Below are 13,427 nucleotides of genomic sequence, written 5' to 3'. Positions count from 1 at the left end.
ACTGAAGGACAATGCAAGACAGGCAAAGACCCATCCAGGGTTATGATGCCAAAAGAAGAAGAAGCATATCTAGGACAAAATTGAGAGATCGACAAGTGGGCGTGAAATGTTTCATAAATAATTCGGCAACTGTACTGTAGTGTTATTTTCAACCATTTTGGTATTATATTCTGATTTTGTCTTCTTTTAATTCGTCCCATTTTCAAATTTTTGATGATAATTTGATAGGTTTTGAGAGTAAATATGTTATAAGTTTATATTGCCGGTAATTGGAAAAATTCCTTTGAATAAATTTTTTGTCCAACTTTTTAAATTCATGCAGAGTTTCTTACCTGTTGCTATAATTTTCCAGTGCATTCGGACAATTAATATAAACTATATGTAGTATATACACCTTCCAAATTTACCTCACACAGACCACATGGTAATCCTATATATTAAAAAACTATTTACTAATTATGTATATTTATAGACTTTAAACAAAAATTTTGATAGTGTGAAAAGAGACAAAATGTTAGAAGACTCTCCTTCATCATTCTCTTTGCCTTATCCCTATGCGGGGTAGTCTTCCCTAATTGCATTTCTCCACACAATTCTATCTTCTTCTTCACGTGCCATCTCGGCGACGGAGGTTGGCAATCATCATGGCTATTCTGATCTTAGATGCTGCTGCTCTAAATAGTTCGGTTGATGTGCATCCGTACCATTCCCTCAAGTTACGCAACCACGAGATTCGTCTCCTTCCTACACTTCTCTTGCCCTGGATTTTCCCCTGTATAATCAACTGAAGTATGTTGTATCTCTCATTACGCATAACATGCCCCAGGTACTGCAGCTTTCGTGTCTTGATGGTTTCCAATATTTCCAGTCTTTTGTTGACTCTTCTCATGACTTCGTTGTTTGTTATATGCTCGGTCCATGATATCTTCAGGATTCTTCTATACACCCACAGTTCAAATGCTTCCATCTTTTTAGTAGTCGATGCGTTAAGAGTCCATGCTTCTATCCCGTAAAGCAGAGTCGAGAAAATGTAACACCTTGCCAGCCTCTCAAGTCTAATTTCAGTTCTCTTGCACAAAGTACCTTTTTCATTTTATTGAAGTTTGTTCTTGCTTTCTCTATTCGAACTTTGATTTCTTTGGAGTAATCGTTTGTGTGATTAATTATTGTGCCAAGATAGTTATAGTTTTCTACTTGTTCTAAAGTTTTACCTTTAATTGTCAGGCTTTCATCATTATTTTGGGTTTTTGATATCCTCATAAATTTAGTTTTCTTGATAATCCATATTCTTCTCCATACTCAACTATCTTGTTCATTAGCTTTTGGAGGTCTTTGAGGTTGTCTGCTATGATGATAGTATCGTCCGCATATCTAATGTTGTTAATTGGCGTTCCATTTACCTTTAGTCCTGCTGTTTCTCCCTCAAGAGCTCTTTTCATAATTTCTTCAGAGTATGCATTGAATAGTAGTGGTGATAATACACACCCCTGTCGCACTCCTCTTTTAATTTCGAACTCTTCTGATGTGTGTTCGTTAATGCGTATGTGTGCTTGCTGTTTATAATATAGATTTGTTATAATTCGAAGGTCATTGTATTGTAATTGTTTTGCTTTGAGAACGTCCATTAGCTGTTTGTGGCGGACTTTATCGAAAGCCTTGTTGTAATCTATGAAACAGACGTACATATCCTGGTTCACGTCCAAGCATCTCTGGATTAGTACGTTGAATGCAAAGAGAGCTTCACGGGTACCTACGCCTCTACGGAATCCAAATTGCGTTTCTTCAATATCCATATCAAGTGTTTGGTAAATGCGTTTATGAATGATCTTTAAAAACATTTTAAGTGTGTGAGACATCAGGCTTATGGTACGGTGGTCGGTGCATTCTCTAGCATTTTTCTTTTTTGGGAGACAAATAGGTAAATGTTGAGGTCAACCATTCATTGGGTATGTCACCCGACTGATAAATTTCATTAAAGAGCTTTAATAGGACATAAATATACTCATTTTCTATTATTTTAAGAATATCAATAGGCAGTTGATCTGGCCCCGGGCTTTTTCTGGTGTTTTTTAGTGCATACAATATTTCTTCCTTTGTAATTTCTACACATGTTTCCCTGTTTTCGAAAGATATGTCTTGTAGGTTTCCTCTTTCGTCGTCGAAAAGCTCTTCCATATATTCTTTCCATCGTTTTAGCTTTTCGTCAGTCGTTATAATAGTGTTTCCATTTTTGTCTAAAAGAGTTGTGTTGTAATTTCTTTTTTGCAGCCCTGCCATTTCTTTAACCTTTTTATGCAGGTTGAATAGATCGTATTTGTTCTGAAGATCTTCTATCTCTTTACATTTTTCCTCATAGTAAGTTTGTTTTGTCTCTCTTATCTTTTTTCTGATTTCATTGTTAATTATTTTTTAATTGTGATTGTCTTTGTTCTTGGCTTGTCTTCGTTGGTCCATCATGCCGAGTATCTCGTCGGTCATCCAGTTGTCTCTCTTTCTTATCGGTTGTTTTAATATCTCTTTGCATGGAACAAGTAGGCAGTTTTTTAGTGTTTCCCATTGATGGTTTACCTCGTAGTTGTTAGTATCTAATTTATCAAAGTTTTCGTATATTTTCTGTTGAAGTTTGTTTTTTATGTCAACTTCTTTCAGTTTGCTAACATCTATTTGGGGTATTTGGAGTTCTTTGGGGTTTTCTAATACGTTTAAGCTTAAGCGTGACATTAGCGATTAGTGGGATATGGTCTGATGTGACATATGCTCCTGGATATGTTTTAACGGATTTGATGGTGTTACGATATCTCTCTTTAATAAGTATATAATCGATTTGGTTTCTTACCACTTCTCCCAATTCTATCTTGGGTCATATCAATGTCAATCCCCTTTACCAACATGTCCTTCCTTATCATCTCCCCCAGGTCTTCTTTGGTCTTCCTCTCCTACTCCTTCCAGGAATCTGCACTTCAGCTATTCTTCGTATTGGGTGATTAACGTCTCGACGTTGAACATGACCAAACCATCTTAACCTATGCTCTCTCATTTTGGCATCAATTGGTGCCACACCTAGACTTCCCCTAATATACTCATTTCTAATTTTATCCTTCTTTGTTTCTCCACTCATCCATCTAAGCATTCTCATTTTCGCCACATGCATTCGTTATTCCTCTTTCTTCTTCACTGCCCAACATTCAGTTCCGTACATCATAGCCGGTCTTATGGCTGTTTTATAGAATTTTCCCTTCAGCTTCATTGGAATTTTTCTGTCACACAACACACCACTCGCTTCTTTCCACTTCATCCATCCAGCCCTAATTCTACTGCATGCATCTCCATCTATTTCTCCATTATTCTGTAATACCGATCCCAGTTACTTAAAACTATTGCTTTTTACAATCAGTTCACCATCCAAAGATACCATTTTATTTGTAGTAACTCCATCTTTAAATGAACATTCCAAATACTCTGTTTTTGTCCTACTAAGTTTTAAACCTTTTTCTCTCTCCTAAGAAGACTCTCTTTATCTAGGCATATATAAAAAATATATCTGCCTCATAAAAATGACATTGCACGGTTCAAAAGCCGCAGTTAGAATAGATGGAGAACTGACTCCCCTATTTGACATAAATGTGGGAGTGAGACAGGGAGACGCACTATCGGCCATGCTGTTCATGCATGTATCAACCATAGTTCTTGAGGCAGTCATCAGAAAATCTAATGCAACCGTCCATATAAATAACAAAACAGTACAATTTACTTCATATGCAGACGATGTAGAAGGAGCAAGCAACGACTAATGGAAACGTTTAAATAAAACAAAAACAAACTACTTCTTCTTCTTCTTCTTCTTCTATTTCTTCTTCTTCTTCTACGGCACTAGAGCCCAAATTAAGCCTTGGCCTCCTTTATTTTTTGCCTCCACCCTTGCTTGTCTGTGGCTGCTCTTCTCCATACACGAACTCCTAAAAGGGCTTGTGCCTCGCTGTTTACTGTCTTCCCAGCGCTTTCTTGGCTTTCCAACCGGTCTCTTTCCCTGCATTCTCGCATTCAGTGCTCTTTTTGGTAGCCTATCCTCTCCCATTCTTATCACATGTCCGGCCCATTGCAATCTTTGTATTCTAATGAAGTCTGACAGGGGTGCTTCCTTATAAAGTTGATAAAGTTCGTTGTTGTATCGACTTCTGAAGATTCCGTTTTCTATCACAGGTCCTAGTATTCTCCTCAGGACTTTCCTTTCGAGTGTGTCGAGTTTGTTTTTGGATGTTTCTTTCAGGACCCAGGCTTCACTGCCATAGTATGTTATTGGTCGAATTAAAGTTTTAGAGATTCTCATCTTTGTATTTCGGTGGACACTTTTAGACCGAAATATATGGGAGAGGGCAAAATAAGCTCTGTTTGCCTGTGTTATTCTCTTCCGTATTTCTCCATCTTCTGATCCGTCGGCATATATTTCTACTACCAGGTATGTAAACTTTCCAACCGTTTCAATGTCATCTTCATGTATAATGTTTTGTGGGACTATATTTCTTTTCGTCTGAGTCATTATTTTTGTTTCTTCTGTGTTAATTTCCATACCTAACATTTTTGTTTGTGTTTTTAACTCTGCAACGTAAAAACGAACTACATGACCGTCAAAAGAACACCTGACTTTAAAAATATTATCGCTTTAGACAACTATACCATTGAACGTGTGGATGCCTTTACATATCTGGGCACAGAGATCAATCAGAAGAATGCCGTAAGTAGAGAAATAATTAATGCACGTATTTCCAGTGGGAATACTAGGCGAATAAAAGATTGATGAGATCGAAATTATTAGACAAAACATTGGTTGGTCAAACATTGGCTAGACCCGTTGTAACCTATGGATGTGAAACCTGAGTAATGACAAAAAAAGATGAAGCCCAACTCAGGACATTCGAGAAAAAGATGCTGAGAAAAATATATGGCCCGGTGCAAGAGGATGACAGCACATGGAGAATCAGGATAAACGATGAGGTTAATAAATTGAATGGAAGGTATGATATTGTAAGATTTGTGAAAGGTCAAACACTGTTATGGTTGGGGCATGTCCAGAGATAACAAGATGCAAAAACAACAAAAAACAGTACAATGGAAGGCGATAGGAAGACAAAAAAAGGAAGACCCAGAATGATGTGGTTGGATGACGTAGAAGACGACCTGAAAACCATGAATATAAGATAAAGGAGGGGAAGGGCACAAGAGAGGTTTGAATGGAAGTACATACCATGATACCAGACAGGAAAAGACCCATCCAGGGTTATGATGCCAAAAGAAAAAGAAGAAGCATATCTAGGACAATTGAGACATTAATTAGGGGAAGTGAAATCTTCCATAAATAATTCGGCAATTGTACCATACCTACCGTTCTTTTTAAGCAATTTGGTATTATATTTTGACCAGGTCTGGAATTACATATGGGCTGAATGGGATATAGTACAGGATGGCAGAATTCAGGGGGCGGCAAATTTTGGTAAAAAGGTAAAAAATGGTGGGAAGGAGGGCGGAAAATTGTGGATAGCCCAGGGGCGGCAAATCTTCAAATCTGCCTCTGAGTATGATTTTGTGTTCTTTTGACTTCGTCTGACTTTGTCCCCTTTTCAAATATTTGACGATAAATTGATATGTTTTGCGAATAAATATTAACGGCAATATAAGTTTGTATTGTCGGTAATTGCAAAAATTCGTTTAAATAAAATTTTTTGTCCAAATTTTTAAATTCGTGCAAAGTTTCTTACCTGTTGCTATAACTCTCCAGTACATTCGCACAATTAATATAAACTATAAATAGTATAATATACACTTTACAAACACCCATTTTTACCTCACACAGACCACATGTTAATCCTATATTAAAAAACTATTCACTAAATAAAATCGCAGTTATCTCAAACACCCTTATAATATGTATATTTATAGACTTTAAACAAGCTTTTAATAATATGAAAAGAGACAAAATGCTAGAAGACCTTCGTGGTCTAGGCATATATAAAAAACATATCAGCCTCATAAAAATGGCGTTGCAGTGTTCAAAAGCCGCAGTTAGAGTAGATAGAGAACTGACTCTTCTATTTGACATAAAGGTGGGAGTGAGACAGGGACACGCACTATACCATGCTGTTCAACCTAGTTCATGAGGGAGCTACCAGAAAAAGCAATGTAACCGGTCATATAAATACCAAAACAGTACACGTTACTGCATATGCAGACGATGTAGTTATCATTAGTGTAAGAGGAGCAAGCAACACAAATGAAAACGTTCAAGGAAGTTGATCCTGAAGCACAAAAACGAAGTACATGACTAGGGATGGACTTGAGCAGAGCCGAGCCGATCTTTTGACAAGCTTGAGCTCGACTCGAAATGTCGAGCCGACCTCGAGATAAAAACTCGAGAGCCGAGCCAGACTCGGCTGGAATTTATTCCATATTTTACTGACACACTGTATATTGAAAATACATATTTATAGTCTGAATTACTTATTTTCAAACTAAAGTATCAGTCGTAGCATAAATAAATGAATTAAAAAAAGTATTAGGTATTAGTTGAACATAAGGATATCCATAAATTTACGTGGTACCAACATACAGGTAGACTTAAGTCAATCATTGGCTATCTAATCTCGAGACAAAATGCAAAATTTAGCATCCAGGATGTTAGAGCTTTCAGACGGGCTGATTGCGGATCAGACCACTGCTTAGTAATCGGTAAAATTTATGTTCCATTTATACCGAAACAAAATAACTCCGAAGAAAAAGAACACAAAAGGAATTCGTATGATCCAGAAATAGAAAAATATAATATTAACAGCTTACAACATGAACGTATACAATATCTGTACCGTAACAGACTTGAACAGAAACTAAATCAAGAACAATAACAACCGAAGAAGAATATAATCACATAAAACATGCATAAAACAAGCAGCACAAGAAGCACTAGGAAACTTAGAAAATGGAAAGAAACCAGAGTGGTGGGATAAAGATATCGAGAAAAAAACAACTACACCTACAACGTCTACAAAATCAGGAAAACGTTGAGATTCAACAACAATACAGGGACCTACGTAGAGAAGTAAAAAGAGAAGTGATTAAAAGAAAAAACACAACCTGTATCAAAAAATGTGAATACATAGATCAACAATTAGGAGGAACTAGGAGTTCAGAAGCATGGAAGATGATAAAGAATGTCAGAACATCACAAAAAGGTGGGCACACAATTAAGAGTATATCTGATGCCGAGTGGGAACAGCATTTTAAGGAATTATTAGTAGAAAAACGACCACAATACATAACAAGAATACAAGAAAAAGAGAATGATATACAGACAGAGAGAACACGAAATAGAACTAGATAAAAGCAAAGTGGAAGAAGCTATTAAAACTATGAAATTCCGGAAAGCACCCCGGGGCTGGAGGAATTAATCCTGAATTAATAAAATATGGACCACCCAAACTACGGAATACGCTTAAAAACTTTTCGAAAGATGTCTAAATGGAGAAAAACTACCAGATAAATGGCTAACATCACATATTACTCCCATACATAAGAGACCTAAAAATAACCCCTAAAACTATAGGGGAATCGCAGTCATCAGCACCATTGGAAGATTATACTCCAGGATATTAAGAAATAAAATAGAACAAGAAATTTAAGGAAAGCAAGCTGAAGAAGAAGCTGGTTTTCGTGCGGGACGTTCAACGGTAGACAATCTCTTCACTTTAAAAATAGCACTAGAAAAAAGAATACAGAGAAATCAGGAAACCCACTTCGCTGTTATCGACCTAAAAAAAGTCTATGATAGTGTCCTCATAATAGAACTATGGAAGTCAATGAAAGACATCGGTATCGATGGAAAACTCATACAAGCAACTAAAATGTTATATGAGACCACTAACACCAGAATCAAAAACGGCAAAAATTTCACTGAGGCATTTAATATTTCAAAAGGCCTCCGACAAGGATGTTGTCTATCTCCCACTCACTTTAAAATATACCTTGACCAATCCTTACAGAGGTGGACAAAAGCAGTAAAACTGATGGGACTGAAAGTGGAAGACGACTCCCTACTTACATTATACTTTGAGGACGACCAAGTTGTTATAGCCCAAGATCAAGATGACTTAAGCTATATGATACGGAAGCTAAATGAACATTACCAACAGGCAGGATTAGTAATAAATATGGACAAGTCAGAATACTTCATAGTGGGAAACGAAGACATTGAAAATCTACCATTGGAACAAGGACATATTGTTGGTGTGAAACAATGCAAATATTTGGGAGCTATATTTAACAAAAGGAAATAGTGAAGATAAAATACAACACAAGATCAATAAATGTAGAAGCATCACTAGATCCCTCAATTCAATTTTATGGGACAAAGATATCAGGAAGGAAACAAAGAGAAGAATATATGAAAGTATAATGAAGAGTGCTACAATCTACGGTGCAGAAGTTTGGGACATAAGTGCAAGAAATAAAAAGAAGCTAAAACAAAAATGTATACCATTTTTATTCAGTTGCAATGCGAAGGCAAAACAATCTTATTTTTCACTTAGAACAGGAAGCGCCGTCCAGCACTCTGAATCGACGATTTTCGACTCTTCTTGGAGTCATCATCGAAGAGGCGTAGGCCTGCTGCTCTCTGCTCGAAGTGACCAAACCATGAAAGTTAATCCCCGCATTACAACTGACGTAAATAGAGTAGGTGACTAGCGTCATCTGGCAACTGAAATGTAAAGTTTTCAATGCTAATAGCAACATTAATAATAGTAATATTTTTAATATTTTTCAATATTATTAATGTTGCTATTAGGATTGAAAACTTTACCTTTCAGTTCCCAGATGACGCTAGTCACCTACTCTATTCACGTCAGTTGCAATGCGGGGATTAACTTTCATGGTTTGGTCACTTCGAGCAGAGAGCAGCAGGCCTACGCCTCTCCGATGATGACTCCAATAAGAGTCGAAAATCGTCGACTCAGAGTGCTGGACTGCGCTCCCTGTTCTAAGTGAAAAATAAGATTGTTTTTCCTTCGCATTGCAACTGAATAAAAATGGTATACATTTTTTTTTTATATTAGTATTACTCCTATAGAGTAACTAGGTCCATTTTCCGTTGGAACTTTGCCAAGCTACAGACGGGGGTTGTGAATTGCAACTTTTTAGAATTCCCTCTTGTCTTCACTGCAGCATCCATCTGGCTTGCAAATTTTAGAAGCCATGGAGGTTTTACCAGGGAAATGGACCAATAAGTTTTCAATTTAAAAATCTTTTAGTAATATTTTTCAATATTATTAATGGTGCTATTAGGATTGAAAACTTTACCCTTCCAAAAAGAAGCTACTTAGTACAGAAGTGGACTTTTTGAGGAGAAGTTGTCAGGTTTCGAGATTAGAACATGTAAGAAATGAAACAATTAGAGAACATATGAAGGTGGAAAAAACTATAATAGACGATATTGAAAAGAGACAGCTGGCATGGTTCGGTCACGTTAAAAGAATGAACGAGACTCGCTGGCCGAGAAAAATATTAGAGTGGGTCCCACCGGAGAGAAGAAAAAGAGGACGACCACGGAGAAGCTGGAGGGACAATATTCAGGAGGCAATGGATTCGGGGCAATTAGATGAAGATATGTGTTACGATAGAAAAAATTGGAAGCTGGGTATGGAGAGCCGGCGACAGCCGTAGAAATCCATTATATATATTAAGTATTAGCTAAACTATTGACAAGCTCGTTAAGGAAAGCTCGGTTCGGCTCGAGAAAAATTTGATTCGGCTCGAAGCTCGGCTCGCAAGAAACAAACCGACTTGAGCTCGAAGCTCGGCTGATCAAACGCGCTGAGCCAAGCTAAGCTCGAGCTAGTCACCATCCCTATACATGACCGTCAAAAGAATACCTGACAATGGAAATATCGCTAGACATAGACAACTATACCATTGAACGTGTGAATACCTTGACATAATCTGGGCACAGAAATCAATCAGAAGAATTGGCAAAAGAACCAAAATGGCTATTAGACGAAGCAACGAAGCACTAAAAAGCCCAAAACCTAGAAATTTTGTGCAGTAAGATGAATCGTCATGCAACATTTTGCATTCGATTCAATTTTTGTGCATAAGAAAATGCATTTTCAAAGTGCATCTCGAAGAGATGGATAATGAAAATTTTAGAACTCAGGAAATATTGACGGAAATGAGTTCAATTTTTATGCTGGGGGATTTTGGAGGTCACTGAGCACGAATTTCACGACGACGATGGTCTCCTAGGTACCTGGTGCCAGGGTGGAATTCGTCGCCTGGGACGATCGAATAATTCGCTAAATGAAGATTGGATCGAAATACTGAAAAATAATTGTTCAATATTTTTCAAAAATCTATCGAATTACACTATACACGACACTCCCCACTACACCCCCTTGAGGTGGGGTGGGGCTAACTATAAAATCTTAATTTGTTATTGCAGATTTAGATTGCTTACGTAAAAATAAGGAACTTTTGATCGAGACATTTTTTCGAATTGTGGATAGATGGCGCTATAATCGAAAAAAACTATTTATCGTGATACCATAGGTAAATTATAGAAACGGTCTAATATCTCGAGAAATACACTTAAAAAAAACCAAAAAATAGGTGTTTAATATTTTTGAAGAACCTAGCGAACAACATCAAACACGACTCTCCACTCCAGCCCCTGGTGGCGGGGTGGGGGGTAACTTTAAAATCTTAAATAGGAGCCCCCATTTTTTATTGGCAGATTTGGATTCCTTACGTAAAAATAAGTAACTTTTATTCGAGACATTTTTTCGAATTATGGATATATGGCGCTATAATCTCAAAAACACTATTTATTAGCGCCATCTATTAACAATTCTGAAAAATGTTTCGAATGAATGTTACTTATTTTTTTATGAGGTATCCAAATCTGCAATAAAAATGGGGGCTCCTATTTAAGATTTTAAAGTTACACCCCACCCCACCTCTAGGGGGTAGAGTGGAGAGTCGTGTTTAATGTTGTTCGATAGGTTCTTGAAAAATATTAAACATGTATTTTTGGTTCTTTATTTGGAAGTGAATTTCTCGAGATATTAGACCATTTCGATAATCTACCTATGGTATTACGATAAATCGTTTTTTCCGATTATAGCGCCATCTATCCACAATTCGAAAACAAATCTCGAACAAAAGTTGCTTATTTTTACGTAAGCAAGTAAGTAATCCAACTCTGCAATAACAAATGGGAGTTTCCATTTAAGATTTTAAAGTTACCCCCACCCCACCTCCAGGGGTGGAGTGGGGGGGTCGTTATTATTATTCGATCGTCCCGCAAATTATTCGATCGTCCCAGGCGAGGAGTTTCACCCTGGGCACCAGGTACCTCGGAGACCATGGCTGTCATAAAATTCGTGTTCAATGAACTCCAAAACCCTTAAGTATAAAAATTGAGCTCATTTCCTTAAATATTTCCACATTTCCGTCAATATTTCCTGAGTTCTAAATTTTTCATTTTCCATCTCTTCGAGATGCACTTTGAAAATGCATTTTCTCATGCACAAAAATTTTTGCCGGAGATCAATTTAGTTCACAAAATTGCCTGACACTCTCTCGAATCGAATGCAAAAAGTTGCATGACGATTCATCTTACTGAACAAAATTCCTAGGTTTAATGCTTCGTTGCCTCGCCTACTCGCCTATATCTACAGAACATTGATTAGACCCGTAGTAACCTAAGTTTGTGACACCTGGGCAGGGCCGTATCTACGATGTTGGGGGCATCGGGGCAAATGTGACCTGGGGCCCCCTACTGGGAGGTCTGGGGAATTTACCCCCAGCGAAAGCGGGGGTCCGGAAAAATATTTGATATTTAACCCCTTGAGAGCGCATTTTCCCTCCTATGTAAACACCACACTCTCTTCTTTTTTTTCAGCATGTCCTGCAATAACTATAAAATTCGCAGCTTTAATGATTACAGCTTCATCTGTATCTGACATTGCGAACGGATTATCAACGAATGCGTTCGTTCGCTACAATGTAAATGGTCTTACTTTGTACCGAACGAATAACCAAGCGAACACCTACGAATTCGTTCCTTCGTTCGTGTTCACTTTGATTTAAAAGCACCTTAAGGTGCCTTAAGCTACTGCAGCGTGAGCCAAGCACACTCAGTGAAGCTGGTCAGTGTACTGGTGGGACTGATCCTAATGTGCTCATTTTATCTTATGCATAATTTCCTCAGTCACAATATATTTATATGTTTACGAAAGGTCTCGGGGGCCCCACAGCTTAGCTCGGGCCCTCCTCTTCTAATGGCATTTTAGGTTTTATGACGACGAAATAACTAATTTCTTAGGTAATAATTTAAATTTTTATGTTAAGGTCTCGGTGGCCCCAGCTTAGCTCAGGCCTCAGGGGCCCTGTTCTGTTCCAATTGCATTTTAGTCTAAAAGACTAATTTCCCCAGTGAAAAATTAAAACTATGTTGCGGTCTTTTTAAAATTGTGTCATACGAAAATATTTCATTGCGATCGGCTTTTAAAATACATATTTTTATTTTCCTCGTTAAAATCTATGCACGGGGCCCCCTTGGTCGGGGGCCTCGGGGCACTGCCCCGGTTGCCCCAATGGTAGTTACGGCCCTGCACATGGGTAATGACAACAAAAGATGAAGCCCAACTCAGGAGATTCGAGAGAAAGATACTAAGAAAAATATGTGGACCGGTGCAAGAGGAAACGGTACATGGAGAATCAGGATGATAAACGACGAGATTAATTAATTAAATGGAGGGTATGATATTGTAAGATTTGTGAAAAGTCAAAGACTGTCATGGCTGAGACATGTCGAGAGACAAAAAGATGCAAAAATAACAAAAAAAAATTAAAATAAGGGGCGATAAGAAGGCGAAAAAAAGGAAAGTCCACAACCAGATGGTTGGATGATGTGGAAGACGACCTGAAAACCATGAATATAAGACAATGGAGGAGAAGGCCACAAGAGAAATCTGAATGGAAAGACATATCCAGAGAGGCAAAGACCCATCCAGGGTTATGATGCCAAAAGAAGAAGAGACATATCTAGGACAATTGAGACATAGATTAGGGGGCGTGACATCTTCCATAAAAATTCTGCAATTTTCATCTGTTAATTTGTCCATTTTCAAATATTTGATGATAATTTTATAGTTTTTGTTAATAAATATGTTATAAATTTATATTGCCGGTAATTGCAAAAATTCGTTTGAATAAATGTTTTTGTCCAAATTTTTAAATTCATGCAGAGTTTCTTACCTGTTGCTATAGCTTTCCAATGAATTCGCATAATTAATATAAACTATAAGTAGTATATACACCTTACAAACACCCATTTTTACCTCACACAGACCACATGTTAATCCTATATTAAAAAACTATTCACT

The 13,427-nt window shown here is 37.4% G+C and overlaps 1 protein-coding gene across 1 annotated transcript in view; it reads right to left on the bottom strand.

Moving 5' to 3' along the window:
• LOC126878468 (cubilin-like) overlaps positions 1–13,427 on the bottom strand; it is a 447,168-nt gene extending 433,741 nt beyond the window's left edge. Inside the window, exon 1 of the mRNA XM_050641213.1 lies at positions 13,300–13,427. Coding sequence (XP_050497170.1) covers positions 13,300–13,376 — 77 coding nt within the window. The 5' untranslated portion in view covers positions 13,377–13,427. The remainder of the gene's footprint in view (positions 1–13,299) is intronic.

This window comes from Diabrotica virgifera, chromosome 10, assembly GCF_917563875.1.
Source record: "Diabrotica virgifera virgifera chromosome 10, PGI_DIABVI_V3a".
NCBI classification, from domain to species: Eukaryota; Metazoa; Arthropoda; class Insecta; order Coleoptera; family Chrysomelidae; genus Diabrotica; species Diabrotica virgifera.
This window is presented reverse-complemented; position numbering and strand designations above follow the sequence as displayed.